This window comes from Megalobrama amblycephala, linkage group LG15 (assembly GCF_018812025.1).
Source record: "Megalobrama amblycephala isolate DHTTF-2021 linkage group LG15, ASM1881202v1, whole genome shotgun sequence".
NCBI classification, from domain to species: Eukaryota; Metazoa; Chordata; class Actinopteri; order Cypriniformes; family Xenocyprididae; genus Megalobrama; species Megalobrama amblycephala.
In genome coordinates, this window is record NC_063058.1 from 3,891,492 (window position 1) to 3,910,983 (window position 19,492).

The following is a 19,492-nucleotide window of genomic DNA, read 5'->3' on the forward strand; positions in this document are numbered from 1 at the left end:
CGGGAGCAGGCTTATTTCATGTAAACAGGATTAGATTGCATCTTTTTAAGCGGAGGTGATGTTTAAAGTCTGTCCCAGCCTCTGCTACTTTCCCATAAGAGTACCCTAATGTAAACCAGGGACAATAATAATGATTTAAAAATAAATTTGCAAATAACACTATAATGCCATGTAGTGTCATAATATAGACACCGACAGTTTTACTCTGTGAGAGATTCATTCGTGAGGGAATAATTACGTAATATTTTTTATTGGAGTTTTACACACATGATGTACAGATGTCTATGCCATACATGCATTTGTGCATTTGAACCGCAACATATATTATGGGAGTGGCTTGATGAAGCGCAGGAGATGCAGATAACTTGATCTTGACCCTTAAGAAACTTTAATTAATGCAGTCAAATATGCTTCAAAGGTAAATTAGTTGCTAATTACAACATTGAAATAAAAAAAATTGAATGTACAAATAATAGAAATTGTGAATATAGCCTAAATAATTGGGTAATCATGTAAAAAAAAAAAAATAGTGCACATTTAATTTATCTAACATTTATGTCGTTCTTCTGTCATTTATTCGCTTGGCTGTTTCCTTATAAATGTCTAGAAATTCGTCAAGTTTTTCGTCAGGTGTCTTTTCTCATTCTATGATGTCATTACGTTGCCGTCTTGACTCCAGCCAATCGCTGCATTGCTGATCAATGTTTCTACTATCGATACATATCCCCTTTTAAGCCAACACATGAACGCGCAATTATCTCAGATAACTAAATCCAGCGATACTAATCATACACAACAGGTGTGTTCGAAGAACCCAATTAGCCGGATCATGATTAGCACGATGATATTATCTTGTATGTGTCATTTGATCTCGGATGTAATAAGCGACGTACGAAGAACGGGCCCCTGGTGGCCACGGAGCATCACTTGTGGCTGAATCTGTCTGACATTAAGGACAGAGACAAGTCCTTTTTGCTGGATGCCCCACTAAGTCCTTCTCGCCTTTTCGGTGACACTATTAACACCGTCACCGAAAGGTTTCAGGAGATGAGGAAGCAGGCTGCTGCTATGCAGCAGTTTCTTCCTCGTTGTGCCCACGTCTGGGCGGGAGCAGCCGAAGCCGAGTACCAGCTCCTCACAGCATAGACAACACCAGAAGCAGAGCATTGCTACCCGTGCTCCACCTCCGAGGAGCTGGGAGGCGGAGCGCCGCTCTCAGCCGAAGCCCTCTAGAGGCAAGACAGATCTAAGGACTGTCATTGCAGCTAAGAGGGCTTCAGCAAAGAAATCCTGACGCCAGGAGTGGTAGGATCCTGATGGTGGTCCCCTCTGGAGACAAACGGTGTTCACCTCTTAAATCGGTGCCCGTGAATCTTCGGTGCCCTCAGGGAGGCGCTCTGCTAACCCTGCTGTCAAACCGGGGCGCAGTAGTTCCTCGCGTGTCACCCAAGGGTGGCATGCTTTCTCTGCAGTCAGCACAGTTGTTCCCTGCCGGGGTTCCGCTTCAGGGCACTGTGCTGGCTGCCCATATTCCACCAGAGTGGAAAAATCTGTCCAAAATATCTCAGTGGGTCCTGCACACGATAGAAAGAGGGTATGTGATTCAGTTTTGAACACGCCCACCTAATTTCAATGGGGTCCTACCCACAGTGGTGAATTCCGAGCAGGCTCTTGTGATGGCACAAGAAGTAGAGACACTCTTGCGAAAGGAGGCTATAGAAAGGGTTCCTCCTCCCAGCAGGGAGTCAGGGTTTTACAGCCAACTATTTCATTGTGCCAAAGAAAGACGGAGGGTTGCGTCCGATTTTAGATCTTCATCAGTAGCAAAACTCAAGTTCAAAATGCTGACAGTCAAACACATCGTGTCACAAATCAGATCCATGGACTGGTTCGTCACGATAGATCTAAAGGACGCATACTTTCATGTATCAATCCTTCCTCAACACAGGAAGTTCCTAAGGTTTGCTTTCGGGGATGAAGCTTAAAAATACAGGGTTCTTCCCTTAGGCCTAGCACTGTCACCCCGAACCTTCACAAAATGTGTAGATGCGGCTCTGGCACCCTTGTGTATGCAGGGCATCCGCATACTGAACTACATAGACGTTTGGTTGATTCTGGCTCAATCAGAGCAGATGGCGGTTCAACATCGTGATGGTTCAACATAGATGTTGTTCTCGCTCATATGAGAAGGTTGGGGTTGAGACGAAACGCAAAGAAAAGTGTGCTTTCTCCAGCTCAGAGAACCACTTATCTAGGCGTGGTATGGGATTCGGTGATTATGCAGGCCCGTCTATCTCCGGCGCGCATGACATCAATCCCATCGACTGTCTCACACATAAAGCTAGGCCAGTCACTCACTGTCAAACAGTTCCAGAAACTGTTAGGTCTTATGGCGGCAGCGTCCAACGTAATACCTTTTGGCCTGCTGAACATGAGACCACTACAGTGGTGGCTCAAAACCAAGGGGTTCTCACCGAGGGGGAATTCATTTTGTATGATCAGAGTCATGCAGCGATGCTTACGTGCTCTAGACATATGGAAGAAACCTTGGTTTCTGTCCCAGGGACCTGTGTTGGGGGCTATCATTCGTCGAGTCACTCTAACGACGGATGCATCCCTCACGGCGATCATGAGTGGTCGCTTGACTCAGGGTCTGTGGCAGGACCATCATCTCCAGGCAATTTATGTGCCACGAGAGATGATGGTCCTGCCACAGACCCTGAGTCGGTATTTCCAGCTTTGAAATACTTCCTCCCAGACCTCAGAGATCAGCATGTGTTAGTTCGATCAGACAACACAGCAGTGATCTCATATATAAATCATCAAGGGGGTTTGAGATCACGCCCACTTTACAAGTTGGCGAATCAGATCCTCTTGTGGTCCCAAGGGAAACTGCTCTCCCTCAGAGCAGTTTACATCCCAGGGTACCTGAATGTGGGAGCAGACATCCTGTCGAGGCAGGGGCTGAGGCCTGGGGAATGGAGAATTCACCCCGAGGTGGTGAAGCTCTTATGGGAGAACTATGGCGAAGCCCAAGCTGATCTGTTTGCGTCTCGAGAGATGACTCACTGTCCACTGTGGTTCTCAATGTCAAACCCAGCACCTCTTGGGCTGGATGCTATGGTACAGCTGTGGCCGAGGTTACCGCTGTACGCATTTCCCCCGATTGTGCTGCTCCCGGGAGTTCTGGAGAGAGTACGCCGGGACGGGGCCCGTCTGTTATTAAAGGTGCCCTAAATCCCCTTTTCAAAAGATGTAATATAAGTCTAAGGTGCCCCCTGAACGTGTCTGTGAAGTTGCAGCTCAAAATACCCCATATATTTTTTTTTTTATTAATTTTTTTAACTGTCTATTTTGAGCCATTATTACATATGCACCGATTAAGCATGCGGCCCCTTTAAATCTCCCACTCCCCCGCCCGCGCGAGCTCTCAACTGCCTTAAACAGCAAACACAAAGTTCACACAGCTAATATAACCCCAAAATGGATCTTTACAAAGTGTTCATCTTGCATACATCGATTCCTGTGAGTATAGTATTTATTTGGATGTTTGCATTTGATTCTGAATGAGTTTGAGGCTATGCTCCGTGGCTAACGGGCTAATGCTACACTGTTGGAGAGATTTATAAAGAATGAAGTTGTGTTTATGAATTATACAGACCGCAAGTGTTTAAAAATGAAAATAGCGACGACTCTTGTCTCCGTGAATACAGTAAGAAATGATCGTAACTTTAGCCACATTTAACAGTACATTAGCAACATGCTAACGAAACATTTAGAAAGACAATTTACAAATATCACTAAAAATATCATGTTATCATGGATCATGTCAGTTATTATTGCTCCATATACCATTTTCCTCTATTGTTCGTGCTTGCTTACCTAATCTGATGATTCAGCTGTGCACATCCAGATGTTTTGCCCTTGTCGAATGGCTTGAACATGGGCTGGCATATGCAAATATTGGGGGCATACACCCCGACTGTTATGTAACAGTCGGTCTTATGTTGAGATTCGCCTGTTTTCCAGAGGTCTTTTAAACAAATGAGATTTATATAAGGAGGAAACAATGGTGTTTGAGACTCACTGTATGTCATTTCCATGTACTGAACTCTTGTTCCCTTTCGATACTTCACTCGTACTGCGTATGGGGAAAGGTCTCCCTTTTTCCCCGCTGCTGAAGCCTTTTTCAATAACGCAGTGTAACTGCATCGTCATTGGTTCACTCATAGACAAGTTGTTGAACTAATGACGGCGCGGCATAGCTGCGCGGCCTATGGCGACAAAGCGCGCGAATATTCCCGCCGAAATGGGCGGGGTTAGGGCCTATATAAGCAGGCGTTTCGCCATAGGATTTCAGTGTTTTCTCCTTCAGCGACGACCTCTACTTCTCTTCGCTGATCTCTGCCTGAAGCCGAAGAAGCTCGCCGCCTTCCTGACAGCTCTCGCCGCCGTCTGAAGAGGCTCCCGCAGCGGACTCGCCTGGACTCGCCGGTTGAGGACAGCGCCGGCGCCCTCACTGACTGCAGCTTCAGCGCCGTCGTCGAGCCGCCGTCTCCCGCTTCCCGCTCCCGGCCGCTTCCTGTGCGTCCCCTGCTGCCATCCGGCGCGCCGCCTGAGAGCTTCACCCGCGGCTTAACGCCGCTCTAAAAGAGCGATTTCAGCTCGCGCCCTCCCGTCTCCTTCCTCCCGCGAACCGGCCAGGAAGAGACAGCGGGGTAGAGCGGCACAGCGCCCGGAGTTAGGCGAGCTCACGCCGGCCCAGCCCCCGCGTGCCTCGCCTTCTCCTCCGAGGGAACTCTCTCCCGTCTTGTTCTCTCGCCCTGAGCAGCGTCCCTCTGCCGAAGCAAGTGACCTTGTCTCATTCGGAGGAACAGACGATGAGCAGGATGACTCCATGTCACTTGCGGCTTCCGAAGCGGAAGGATGGACTGGCCAGCCGGATGACCCCGCTCCCCCGCATCCCTTGGAGCCCATTGAGCACGGCCAGGGCATGGATGCCGAACTTTTCCGCATCCTGTCCAGAGCCGTGGAAGAGCTGGACCTCGAGTGGGCCCCTCCAGAGGAGCCGTCTCGCAGCCGCCTGGACAAGTGGTTCCTGCCAGGCCGCCGCCAAGCACCTCGCCAGCGCTCAGCGCCCTTTTTTCCTGAGGTCCACGAGGAGCTCACGAAGTCATGGCGCTCCGTATTCCGCCCGCCTTCACACAACGCACCGCTCCGCCCTCACCGAAGGAGAAGGGATACGAGCACCTGCCACCCCTAGACGAAGCGGTGGCTGCTCACCTCTGCCCTCCCGCGGCTGTGGGATGGAAGACTAAGAGGGCCCTTCCTTCCAAGCCCTGTCAGACCACCTCTACTTTGGCTGGACGGGCTTACACCTCGGCGGGCCAGGCTGCCTCCACGCTCCATACAATGGCCATATTTCAGGTCTTCCAGGCCAAACTCCTCCGCTCGCTGGAAGAGTCTGGAATTGGAGCGCCGGCTTTCAAGGACCTTCGCAGTGCCACCGACCTTGCCCTGCGAGCCACGAAGGCCACGGCCCAGGCCATCGGGCATTCCATGGCCAGCCTGGTAGTGTTGGAGCGCCACCTGTGGCTCAACCTAACGTAGATCAAGGACCTGGACAAGACGGCCTTCTTAGACGCCCCGGTCTCTCCCTCTGGTCTCTTCGGGCCTGCAGTGGACGGCTTCACCGAGCGCGAAATCATCTCAGGCTATGAGGCATTTCTTGCCGAAGCGCTCCAGCTCTGCTTCTGCGTCCAGCCGCCCCAGGACTGCGCCGGCTCAGCAGAACAAGCCAGCTCCACCCGCAACACAGGCAGCGCCACCCAAGGAGCATCGCCAGCGCTCGCGCCCTGCGAAGCGCCCTCCTTTCCCGAGACGCCAGGGACCCCGGCCCAAGATTGTGCTGGACCCGGTGCCTCCGAAGTCGTCCTGATTCGTCAGGAAGGAAGAGGATGGGGGATCGTCCTGTTGCGACCGGACAGCCCCAAAAGCTCCCACGAGTAATTTCCCCTCCGCCTCGTTTAATTCCGGGCGTGGGAAACATGCTCCAAGTGACAGCTGGGCCCACACCTGTTGCGCCCACTCCAAACGCCGTTTTCACGGCGAACAATATTTACCTCATCTAAAAAAGAGCAAATTTCCTCTTCCACCCCTCTCCGTGTACGACCCCCTCAACGGCGGTCTGTCACCCGATATCATTCAACCCCTTGCCACTCGGGCCGAGGCCTGGCAGGCCATCCCCGATGTGTCAGAATGGGTTATGGGGATCGTAACCCAGGGCTACTCGCTCCAGTTTGCATGACGGCCCCCTCGCTTCGGCGGGGTGCTTCAAACCTCGGTCAATCCGGACGACGCGCATGTCCTCCGAGCCGAAGTTATGACATTGCTAAGAAAGGGAGCTGTGGAAATAGTTTCCCTGACAGAGAGCGAGTCAGGCTTTTACAGCCGCTACTTTCTGGTCCCCAAGAAGGATGGTGGTCTCAGACCCATTCTAGACCTCAGACTTTTGAATCACTCATGAGACGGAAGTTCAAAATGCTGACGCTGAAACAGATCCTCGCGCACATTTGCCCCAAGGACTGGTTCTGCTCGCTGGACCTGAAGGATGCGTATTTTCACATCCAGATAGCCCCCCGTCACAGACGATTCTTGAGATTCGCATACGAGGGAGTGGCGTACCAATATACGGTCCTGCCCTTCGGGCTGTCTCTGGCTCCTCGCACTTTCACCAAGTGCATGGACGCGGCGCTTTCCCCTCTGAGGCAAATGGGAATCCGGGTCCTAAATTATCTCGACGACTGACTCATTCTAGCCCATTCGCGAGCCGAGCTGGAACACCACAGATCCGTGCTCCTCAGCCATTTACAATGTCTGGGTCTCAGGGTCAACTTAGCCAAGAGCTCGCTGTGCCCCACCCAGCGAATCTAGTTTCTGGGGGCAGTTTTCGACTCAGTCCGTATGACGGCAGTAGTCTCGCCGGAGCGTGCTCTAGCGATTCAGCAGCTCACGGCCTCAATCAAGAACAAAGCCTGTCTCCCTCTGAAGTTTTTCCAGAGGCTGCTAGGGCTGATGGCTTCTGCCTCCCCGGTGCTGCAGCTCGGCCTTCTTCGGATGCGGCCTCTTCAGTACTGGTTGAAGTTCCGGGTTCCTCCCAGCACCTGGCGGCACGGCCGCTTATGTCTCAAAGTCAATCAGGCTTGTCTTCTAGCCCTGAAACCTTGGATGGACCCTACGTGGTTCAAGCGCGGAGTACCCTTACAGGCAGTCTCACGAAGGACGGTGCTTTCAACGGACGCTTCCAACTCGGGTTGGGGCGCTGTGTGCGAGGGCAGACCGGCCTTCGGCTCGTGGAGTCACAAGGAAAGCCGTCTACACATCAACTGCCTAGAGATGCTAGCAGTGATGAAGGCCCTTCAGTCTTTTCAGACTTGACAGGACGTCATGTTCTAGTTCGATCGGACAGTATGACATTGGTGTCATATTTAAACCACCAGGGCGGTCTCTCGTCCAGCCGCTTATGCGCTCTGGCGAAACGTCTTCTGGAATGGGCTCTTCCGAGGCTTCAGTCGCTCAGAGCGACTCATGTTCCTGGCAGGAACAATCTGGGCGCAGACATGATGTCACGGAGCAACATCCCCTCCGACGAGTGGATGCTCCACCCCCAAGTAGTCCTCAAGATTTGGGAGTTCTTCGGGAGGGCAGAGATAGACCTCTTCGCCTCAGAAGACAACTCTCATTGCCCAACATTTTTCTCGAAGGAAGTCGATGCTCTGGCCCATACATGGCCCAGCACGCTCCTTTACGCCTTCCCTCCGATCGCACTGATCCCTCAGGTTATCAGGCGCATCAGAGAAGACCAACACAGAGTCCTTCTGGTGGCCCCGCTCTGGAGGAACCAGGTTTGGTCCTCGGAGCTGTTCAAGCTCTCCCTGAGAGCCCCGTGGCCAATTCCCCTGAGACGGGACCTCCTCTCTCAGGCAAACAGAACGATCTGGCACCCACAGCCGGAGCTTTGGGCTCTGCACCTCTGGTCCCTCGATGGGAGCCGACCAGCCTCCCCGGGGACGTCCTAAATACCATTTCTCAGGCTAGAGCCCCGTCCACGAGACGCCTCTATGACCCGAAATGGTCTGTCTTTTTTGATTGGTGTTCCTCACGCAACATAGACCCTGTGGAGAGTGACGTATCCTTCATACTGTCTTTCCTCCAAGAACGCTTGGAAATGGGGCGCACCCCTTCTACTCTTAAGGTTTACGTAGCAGCCATTGCGGCATTCCATGCTCCCATTGCTGGCCAATCAGTGGGACGTAACGGCCTTGTAATCCGTTTCCTGAGGGGTGCTAGGCGATTGAATCCTCATCGCCCCCTCACCGTTCCCCCTCACTGGTCCTCAGGGCCTTAAAGGGAACCCCCTTTAAGCCAATGGGTTCAGCCGATCTCAGGCCCTTAACGCTAAAGACCGCTCTGCTGTTAGCACTGGCATCGGTTAAGCGCGTTGGCGATTTGCAGGCCCTCTCTGTGAGCCCTGCATGCCTTGAATTTGGGCCTGGAGACTCGAAGGTCGTTCTCAAACCTAGGCATGGCTACGTTCCTAAGGTGCTCTCAACCCCGTTTAGAGCTCAGGTCATCTCGCTTTCTGCTCTTCCTCCCTCAGCGGATGAACGAGAGCTGGAGCTACTCTGCCCAGTCAGGGCATTGAGGACCTATGTGGAGCGATCGCGGCCTTTTAGGCAGTCGGATCAGCTCTTTGTTTGTTTTGGTGGCCGCACCAAGGGGTCTCCGGTCTCAAAACAGCGCCTTTCCCGTTGGATAGTGGACGCTATTAACCTGTGCTACTCCTCACTGGGTGCAGACTGCCCCATAGGAGTCAGGGCCCACTCCACTAGAGGAATGGCTTCCTCGTGGGCTTGGTCCAACGGAGTTTCCAATCAAGACATCTGTGAGGCGGCCGGCTGGTCTTCGCCGTCCACTTTTGTCAGATTCTATCATCTCGATGTCCCGACCTTGCAAGCTCGGGTTCTTTCAGTGTGATTAAGCGGCCTCTAGTGAGTTCCGCCTCACACAACCCCAGGAATTATTTCCTTAAGTGTAACTAGGGTTCGGTTAAGGCTTTGCATTCTCGCTTGTCTTTTTGGACCCCCTCCCATGTGTCCAAATACAGGCTATATCGTTCCCAGCCGTGGCGGAACGAGTACTGCGTCACTTGCCGTGCCACGAGGCTGCGGCTTCAGGGTCGTAGCTTCAGTCGATTACACTGAAATCCTATGGCAAAACGCCTGCTTATATAGCCCCTAACCCCGCCCATTTCGGCGGGAATATTCGCACGCTTTGTCGCCATAGGCCGCGCAGCTATGCCGCGCCGTCATTGGTTCAACAACTTGTCTATGATTGAACCAATGACGATGCAGTTACACTGCGTTATTGAAAAAGGCTTCAGCAGCGGGGAAAAAGGGAGACCTTTCCCCATACGCAGTACTCGTTCCGTATCTCAGGGAACCGAGGTTACGTTAGTAACCGAGTACGTTATTTAACTATGCCAAGATAAATTCAATTTTTAATTCGATGGCATCTTTAATAGCCCCGTTCTGGCCAGCCCGAGTATGGTTCTCGGACCTGATATCCCTTCTCGACGGGTCTCCAATGGAGATTCCAATCAGGAGGGACCTTCTCTCTCAGGCAGGCGATCTGATATTGCACCCCCACCAGGAGTCATGGATGCTGTGGGTGTGGCCTCTGAGGGGGCACAGCTCATATATTCTGGTCTCTCAACTGAGGTTGTTGAGACCATACTCCAGTCCAGAGCTCCCTCCACGAGGAAACTGTATGCCTTGAAGTGGAAATTATTCACTTCTTGGTGTGAAAATCAGTGCATTTCAGTTTTCCCAGTCAGTGCAGTTCTGGATTTCCTGCAGGAAAGATTTTCTTCAGGGTTATCCCCCTCCACACTATAGTTCCCATAGCGACTACGCAGCATCTCGTTCCCTATTCAGGGAACTAAGGTTATATACATAACCAAGACGTTTTCTCTTCTGTTGTCTCTCAACCACAAGAAGGTACATTACCTTTCAAAAATGGCAATTTATTATGGTAGCAGGCAATGTTCCCTCTAATTTTTTTTCTCGCTGAGCAAAACTTTTCTATGTTGAGCGCACATTTTGGTCACCGGAGCAAAAACATACTTTATATCAGACCTGTACAATGAACGTAAACACACACAAAAAAAATGGTTTTATCATGCAACTGTAACATTTAACTTTAATGTGCCGTTTCTATTGTATTTGACCCTTGATGTAACTTAGTGATTTATTAAATAATATGTTTGAAAAACAAGCAGTTCAGTCACTAAATTAAGCATTTAGGTTAATTTTAGGTTACTTGAGATTTTTTTTTTCACATTGCTGTATTAACTGTACCAGTCTTCACCAAGAAATTCTATTAAAAAATAATTTCTGTCCTCCTGCAGGACAGTTCAATTCTTTATAATAATATAATATGAGCAGTTACAATGATGGTTTGGGACAACCATAATGTGTTTTTGTACAGTCAATTATTAGCAACAGACAGTGTTAAACCATCAAAATTACATGTTTATTGCTTATGAATTTCCCAGATTTTATATACCAGGAGGTTAAGATTTTTCGTGGCAAGGAGCCATAAACAATCCTTGTGAGATCATTTTTTTATTAGGCTTACATTATAATATAAAAGTATAATATAATATTTAAGTATTTAAACTGATATACATTATTATATTATGTATTATACAGTATTATGCTTCCATTTGTTTTAATATATTATAAAGTGAAAACAAACTGAAGCATTTAAACAGATCTGATTGCTAAATATTTTTAAGAAAAGTGAACATTAACTCGTTTATAGTTATCTAAACATCCCTGAAACCCACACCACCACACACACAAATCTATTTAAACTGAGGTATATCACTGATGTATTTTGAGTTTTCAAGCTACACCTGTGGTGGGTGTGTGATTGTAAATGTCTCAGAGTTTTGTTAGCATTCTGTGCCCATCATCCGTTATTTCCACCACTTTTCATTAAACATGGCGTTTTATTTCACATTTCTTTTCGTTTCGCGTTGCCTCTCGTATTGATATATTTAGTCCGCAAACATTACAGTATTCTTACCGCGACTGATTTGGCTCAGGGCCAGCCAGCTCACACGCGCTCAGTCGTTCTCTTTCTATGAAACCTGTAAACCGCATTCACCGGTTCTAACTCTATAGCGACAATAACTCTATAGCGGTTGTCCAGAGCACTGCAATTATTTCTCATTTAAACTACAACAATCAAATGGATTTCCCCACACATGATTTTCATGTCTGTTCTCTGCGCGATAATTATTTTTTCTGCGCGCAGCTTAGAGGGAACATTGATAGCAGGTGTGCATCTGTAGGCACAGTGTGGTCAAGACTTTTGGACAGTGGCTTGGTGAAGAAGGGCAGCAAAGAAGCCACTTTTCTCCAAGAAAAACATCAAGATCAGACTAGAATTCTGCAAGTACAGCAAGGATTGTACAGCAGAAGACTGAAAGAAGTTATTTTTTTCTGATGAAGCCCCCATCCAACTGTTTGAGAAATCTGGAAAATGATTAGTCCAGGGAAATAAAAGGTGAATGCTGCCATGATGAGTCCTGTGTCATGCCAACAGTGAAGCATCCTGAGACCACCCATGAGTGGGGCGGTCCCAAGGGAGTGTCAAATTGACCCCAGACATACTGCATGTTATTACCCTTGATAGCAAATACATTATTATATTATATTATATTATATTATATTATATTATATTATATTATATTATATTATATTATATTACATTATTAGGGGCCAAGCACCGAAGGTGCTTAGGCACCTATTGTTATTAGGGCCCAAGCGAAAATTCGCGCAGGGCCCTCTTGTTTTTCTAAGGATTATTAGGGCCCAAGCGAAATTCGCGCAGGGCCTCTTGTTCTTCTAAGGATTATTATTATTTTTTTTTTTTTTTTTTTTTTTATTTTTTTCCGTCTTCCGGGGCTTTTTGGGGGCCTTAACATGCTCAAAAACTCTTGAAAATTGGCACACACATTGGAATCCGCGGCCATTAGGACGCCGGAGAGGCTGGTACCCGGGCGTGGCAGGGGGGCTCGACAGCGCCCCCTTGAAAAAGTCTGAAAATTTGGTCCATATATTAAACACGCTTGCACGTATTAGTATGAAACTCAGTACACATATAGACCTCATCGGGCCGAACAACTTTCGTGCTCTAAGTTAAACACCACGCCAACAGGAAGTCAGCTATTAAGGGTTGTTTGAAAAACGCATGCTCTGGAATTTGATATACTCCTCCTAGACGATTAATCCGATCGCCACCAAACTCGGTCAGCATGAAGTCAAGACACTGATGATTAAAAATTGCCAGGGGATTTTTGATATCTCGAACGGTTTGGCCGTGGCGAGGCAACGAATTTATGGCGAGAAAAAGGAAACAGGAAATGTGTTATAACGTCTGCATACATATATTGATCTTTATGAAACTTCACGAGTGTGTTCTTTATAGGAGTCTGATCACATGGATGTGACTATTGTGAGTCAAAGTTATAGCGCCACCAAACTGGCAGCAGGAAGTGTATCACTTTTTGAAATGTTTTGAGATCACCCTCTTATTTTTACCTGATTTGCTTCAAACTTCATCAGTGTAATGTCAATACACAGCAGATGTAGACCTATGACAGGATTTTTGATATTTGAAATATAACACAATATAGTTTATATATAAAATCTTGTGCATCAATAACAGTTAGAATATAAGCTTGACTTCGTTTAACGCTGAAACATAGGCTAATTACCTTTAATGTAAGCCGAAGAGCGTGCACTAAAATTTTCAGTGCCGCTTTAACACAAAACAGGAAACTCGTGAATATTCATGTAAGCTCCGTGTCACCAAAAATCTCAGACACCAAATATTTCATAACACCGGCAACTGCGCACTTAGTTTTTCCTGCCTGTTATTTCGGATTTTTTTTTTTTTTTTTTTTGGTGTTTCAAAGTGTTAGTTCATGACCATAAAGTAAGTTTTCTTCGATTATTATTATTTTTTCTATTATTTAATTTTGTACATTTGCACGGGCATGCACGGACATGTAACGTTTCATGTGTGCTGTTCGATAGACAAACAATATATGCTAGTAATTTCTACTAAATACAGATTCAAATGTTACAGTTTACATGTATCGATCTGTAATCGCTCATGTTTTGATACTTTGGAAAGATTTAACCCGTATACTTTTGAAGGTTATTTGGGATTCATTGTTTGTTAAAATGATTTATTAATATATTTACAATTTGGGACCAGACAGTAGTTATATTGTCCTTTGCACATCCTCTGCATATTTAATCATTTAAAGATTATATTGGAAATGTTAGTATTAAGGATCTGATTTATTTGTAATCTATTTCCACTCTGTTATGTTTTGTTTTGACTAATATTCAATACTTTGGAAGCTCCAGTCTCCTCATTTGACCGAACAGGGGTGTATACCGTATTACAGAGCCTAGCAGTCTCCTTTCCTCTCCAACACTTGCACTACAATATTGTATATGACAATTTAGTTCAAACTTTGACCTGAGGAGGGCAGTAATACACTTAGCAGTGTCTACACTGCTGGAATTCAAATGGACAAGAAGAAGAGAGCTAGTTCAAGATGAGCATTTATGGTTAAAACGTATAAAAAAAAATTTAGAAAATGAGCGATAGTTTCTCTAGATAAGACCCTTATTTCTCGGCTGAGATCGCTGTAAACTGTAATTTTGACCTTCAGCCGTTTGGGCTCCATTGAAGTCCACTATATGGAGAAAAATCCTGGAATGTTTTCATCAAAAACCTTAATTTCTTTTTGACTGAAGAAAGAAAGACATGAATATCTTGGATGACATGGGGGTGAGTAAATTATCAGGAAATTTTAATTAGAAAGTGAACTAATCCTTTAAAATCTAATGCAAATTTTTAAAGAAAAAACTATTAAAAAGCAGTGGCGCTTACTGCGCAGTATTCACATCATCTCCATAAGAACTTTGTGCCCAAAGCAGATTTTTACATCAACACATTCTGACTTGTACATGCTTCTTTTTTTCATACAAGTAATTTACAATTTATTGGTATTTTTGAAAGGTCCTATTCACACATGATCTCTTAACGTTAAAAAGACTATGCGTGAAAGGGGCTAATGAATTCCTTTATAACACCTTAACAATATAGCTTAATGTGTGTAAAGATATCTACTTTTATTTGAATTAACTGAAGAATGAATGAATAAAGTTTCTATCTGTTATTAAGTTCTATCTGTTTCTAGATGCACCTCAGACTTCCATCTATCCAAAGGATAATGTACAGCTGGGTATTCTGAACACCCTTGTCTGTCATGTGACTGGCTTCTACCCTCCATCTCTCAGCATCTCATGGACTAAGAATAATGTTAATGTGACAGAGGGTATGAGTTTAAGTCAGTACCATCCAAGGACAGATGGTACATTTAACATATTCTCCACTCTCAAGTTTACACCTGCTGAAGGAGACATTTACAGCTGCACGGTGAACCACAGAGCCCTCCAGGGTCAACCTCAGACCAAAATATGGGGTGAGTGGGATTCAAATAGAATCAACAGACATAATGTTTCAGTACAGTCCAACATAACAATAATAATAATAATAACAGAAAGCTTTTATCATATTCATGCACCCTCCAATATCCTATGCATGTGTTGTCCAGATGTTGAAGTTGCCCTCCCAGGTGTTGGTCCAGCTGTGTTCTGTGGAATGGGTCTGACTCTTGGACTGTTGGGAGTCGCTGCTGGAACATTGTTTCTCATTAAAGGAAAAAGCTGCAACTGACCTATGGAACCATGGAAGCACACTTTGAAAAGTTCCAATGGTAAAAGTTTACAATAAGGTTTCATTAGTTAACAATAGTTCTTGTCCCATTGACATCCTCCAGAAAGGGAATGTCTAATGTAACCTCTTTTCCCTTAGAACAGGTAATGAGACACTGCATCTCCCTGCCATGCCTTGGGGCTGCCTGCTGAACAGTCTCTACAGAAAATAAGCAGATGACATGTTCTCTAGGCACCCCTTATATACTATACAATTGCTGTGATTTGATAAGCATTTCAGACACCAGTTCACATAGAGGTGTTCCCCAATAGTGTCATTGATGCAGTGTGTCATTCCATGTTCTCAGGGAACAGAGGTTATATTAAAGGGTTAGTTTACCCAAAAATGAAATTAATGTAATTTATTCCTCACCCTTACATTGTTCTACACCCGTACCTTCGTTCATCTTCGGAATACAACTTGAAATCCGATGGCTCAGTGAGGCCTGCATAGACAGCAATGCCACTGAACTTCTCAAGATCAAGAAAGGATCTGAATCTAAACAAAACATTCAAAGCAGTGTTTTAAAATCGGCCATCGCCAAATATTGTTGTATTATAAAGCAACGAGAATACTTCTTGTGCCAAAAAAGTATTTATTAACTTGTCTTAATGTTCATGTTCACGTTAGCTCACAGTCAGAAACAACTTTTCTAACAGCTTTTTATTGTTAGAATATTTTTGTTATTTCATGTTAGTCATAGCATTTACTGCATGTTTACAAATGAGACCTTACTGAAAAGTGTTTCCGATCTATTAATCAACTGAGCAATCTGAAAATAAAATAAAACTAAAATAAAATAAACTATATTTCACTTTTGTGTCATTTCAAACAACAGGTGACATTCTTGATGTTAAAGATATAAATACATAGAGGCATAAATCTGGATTAAATCTGTCCTAGCATTTTATTGTATCTTTAATATTTCAAGAAGCATTACCACCTTTGCTTTCGATGTAACACCAAACATGCATGTTAAACCTTATTTCTTTAAGAAAACCTTACTAAAAACATCACATTTGCAATTCAAATTATTCTTTTGAAAAAAAAAAAGTGAGATTATCAATGTATCCTATCTTACTAGTTTCTTTCTGGGTGGATTTAAATATTTCATGCAATATTATATATATTATATAATATGTATGTGTATATACATACATACACAAATTAAACATTTATTTGAAAATGAGGTATAAATGAATACTAAATATTATTACAGTATGTAATGGTAGTAATCCAATAAAATTAATTTACTCTAAATATACTGGCATTTGTATTTTATGATGCACTTCACATAAAGGAGAATGGGAGCTGCAGAATGTTTCTACTTCTACTATGTACCTTTGTTATTTTGTAAAGATGTATTCCTTTACTACTTGATTATGATTTCTGTTGCTATATTTTCAGAAGCTTTTTTCATCTTCCACAAAAAGACCATCTAAAAACTAACTGTCACATCACAGAAAGGAACAGACAGGTGAGTAACACAAAAACTTTATTTAAATCAGAGGCACAGATCTGGACAGAGGAGATGAATGGTGAGTATAAAGTAGAAAGCATGTTGAAGTATGACTTAAGCCGGGGACACACCTAACGATTAGCTGAAACATTCTAAGACTGAACTGAACACACATACCGATTGTTTCCTTCGACTGGAGCCGATTTTAATCGTTGACAGTCGGAGAAGAACACAAACGTTTACGATTGAGACCGCTGCTAAGCAACACACTGTGCGCGGGATTTTGAAAATGGATGTAAACAAACAGCTGGCGCTCTTCATCTGCAGCTATATTTGTGCGGAAAAATAACAAAAAAGAGGAAAAACGCGCAGGATATGGGTAAGATCCTGGCTGGAGAGGCAACATGGACTTTGTTCTCTACAGAGAGAATTTGAGGTGAGTAAACTTTGTTAAATTAATCTATTTTTAGAGCTTGCACTCCGGTGGTGTCGGCCGTTGTTAAGCAACTATAAGCTGCGATCCTCAATGAAGCTTGTTCGACTTGAAACGGCACTGTACAGACCATTAAATTACCACAGAAGTACACTACCACAATGCGACCTCAAAGGGCACTTTCACTTTCGCGATCAAAGGGGCTCTTTATATTCTCTCTGTATATATTGTATCATTAACTGCTAATTTTGTATCCGTATCTTTCCAGATAAATAATATATATACAAAACATGATAAAAAAAAAAAAAAAAAAAAAAAAAGTCTAGCCATTATCTTTATCACTTGTTGCCCCCCTATTGGCTGGTGCCCCAGGACACTCGCCCAATCCCGTCTATGGATAATCCGGCCCTGTACCTGACATGTTCAAAGCTTCCACAATAGCAGCCCAGCTTCTTTCCTTATCGCTTCTATTATGGTATTCCTTCGAAGATATGTTGTATAGACATTAGTACTCTTGCCAGAGTTCAACCAGTTTTTCTTCCATACCGGTTGTCCAATGTGTTTTTATGTTGCAAACTTTTTTTACGCCATTTCGCCCCTTGTATACAATCGCCTGACACAGTCTCTAAGGAAACAGAGACGTCATCGGTCGCAAATATTATGCTGCCTTCACGTGCTCTCATTGCTATTGTAAAGACGAGTTTCCTTGAAAAAAATTGAACGCCCCCCAGTTCGAAACTTGAATGCGATTTGCTCGTAATCACTACTTCAGAAGTGGGAATTATCAAATTTGAGAAGAATCTTTGTGAGGAGGACTGTCAATGACTGTTTCTAAAATTCTAAGACTAGAATCGTTAGACGCAGCACACTGCACGATTTTAAGCACCAACTGTAAACACCGACTGAACGCAACTGGCTCTGACTCGGCGCGATTGGACATGATCAGTCGTAAGTATCAAATTACATTCATAATCGGCCTTACAATCGTTAAATGTGTGCCCGGCTTTAGCTGAAAGAAACACAATGTCTCTTTGCAGGATTGTTGAGAAGACTGAAGGCTGACAGATGGATCAGGTAAGTAGCAGGGAAGTGGTCTTGAGGTTCATATGGATGTTGTGGTAACATGTAGACAAGACCAGACAAGGATGGTGACTGCAGATATAGGGAGTGCTGATGAGAAGTGTAGGTGCAGGTGATTCCATATGACGAGCTGACTGGGTGCAGGTTTGAATCAGGTGGGATTCTGGGAAATGTAGTGCAGGGAAGGTGACTGAGCTGGTGGCTGACAGTACTCCTCCCTCCCGGGAGGCGCGCCCTCACACCGTAGATGGTTCAGCCGGGGAGGGAAGGAGGGCATCCTGGAGTCGTGACAGGTGATCCGAGTGATGAGGGCAGGTCATCTCCAGGAAGGTACAGGGAGCTTGGACGGATCTGGCAGTTCAGGATGACATGGCAGTTCAAGGGGCCATGGTGGATCTGGAAGTTCAGGAGGTCATGGCGGTGTTGCCCATTCGGGAAGCCATAGCGGTTCAGGCAGTTCAGGACCCACCCCCAACCCCCCTACGGTAGTCAGGGCCTGGACCCGGCACTGGACGATAGTGGAGCTGGAGTCATTGTGTGCGAATTCTGGGACATGAAGCGGGCTCATTGGCTAGAGCGGGCTAATGGGCTGGAGCCATCTAAGGGCTCTCGATGAGGCAGGGAGTCGCCTCTGGACTCGGGACGAGTAAGAGGCAAAAATGCAGATGACGAAATGAAGCTCTTCAAACACTGGTTATTGGCCTCCTTCCAGTCCAATCCAGTGAGATTGGGGAGTTCTCGGGGATTGACAAAGTTTGCCCAGATCTGGTACAGAGTCTTAATTGTCTCATCATCTGAGGAACTAGTATGAACAAGACAACAGAACTTATCTGTGAATGTAAACAGATCATGGCTGGATTGAGCTGCCGCCATGATCTGTCCGGCGAATTCCCAGCCATTGTCGTTTTTGGTTGCAAGGATTTGGATTTGGTTTTAACTTTAAGTGGGTTGAAGTGTTCATATTGGCTGGAAGGACCAGCTCTATAGTGTCCTTTGCCGCATGCAAGACTGCGTATCCACAGTGGGGCAGTGAGGTGGAATAAAGGGACCCGGCTTGGGGGCTCTCTTTTCGAGGTGGCCCACAGCAAGGTCTGAGTGTGCATCGCATCACTTACCTGGTTCCACGATTGGGCAGAGGGTGTGTCAGAAGGCTTGGTCGCATCCTCGAACTGCTCACTGCTGCCTGCTAGCGACAGAAGAGGATGAAAGTGGTCCGGTTCTACCCGCTCCCACAGGATTCTGTCCTGCTCCCACTAAAAAATGTTATGTTGTCCTGCTCCCACCCAAATCACTCATGTTTTGTCCTGCTCTTGCCCGCAAAATCCTGCATAAAAGTAGCTTATAGATTTTTGTCAGTACATCCATGAAAAATTCAGTTATGTGTCACCACAACACCCCAGCATAAACGCTTCTGATAAAATATTTATTATTAAAGCATAAACATTCACAAACCACAGTTTTAACCAACAAGAAAGCTGCAGCATGCATGGTTTGGTTTGGCAGAGCGCTTCCTTTATAAGGCCGGTTTCACACCGCAACCATCAGCGGCGCATTAGCAGAGCATGAACGTGAACTGCAGCTGCAAAGACATG

The 19,492-nt window shown here is 45.7% G+C and overlaps 1 protein-coding gene across 1 annotated transcript; it reads left to right on the plus strand.

Moving 5' to 3' along the window:
- Positions 1 to 5,412: 5,412 nt before the first annotated feature.
- On the plus strand, positions 5,413 to 15,968 carry LOC125247985 (immunoglobulin lambda-like polypeptide 1). Its single transcript, XM_048159539.1, has 4 exons — positions 5,413 to 5,606; positions 9,584 to 9,779; positions 14,311 to 14,635; positions 14,768 to 15,968. Exons 1-4 carry the CDS (start codon positions 5,413 to 5,415, stop codon positions 14,887 to 14,889), a joined length of 837 nt encoding a protein of 278 aa, XP_048015496.1. The 3' UTR covers positions 14,890 to 15,968.
- The last annotated feature ends 3,524 nt before the right edge of the window (positions 15,969 to 19,492 follow it).

What these genes read in the sequence shown, in the direction of transcription:
- LOC125247985 (XM_048159539.1), top strand. Translation starts at nt 5,413, where the DNA reads ATGGCCATATTTCAGGTCTTCCAGGCCAAACTCCTCCGCTCGCTGGAA. An exon ending in CACCTGTGGCTCAACCTAAC is followed by an intron (nt 5,607 to 9,583) that starts GTAGATCAAGGA and finishes CATCTTTAATAG; the next exon opens with CCCCGTTCTGGCCAGCCCGA. An exon ending in ACCTCAGACCAAAATATGGG is followed by an intron (nt 14,636 to 14,767) that starts GTGAGTGGGATT and finishes TGTGTTGTCCAG; the next exon opens with ATGTTGAAGTTGCCCTCCCA.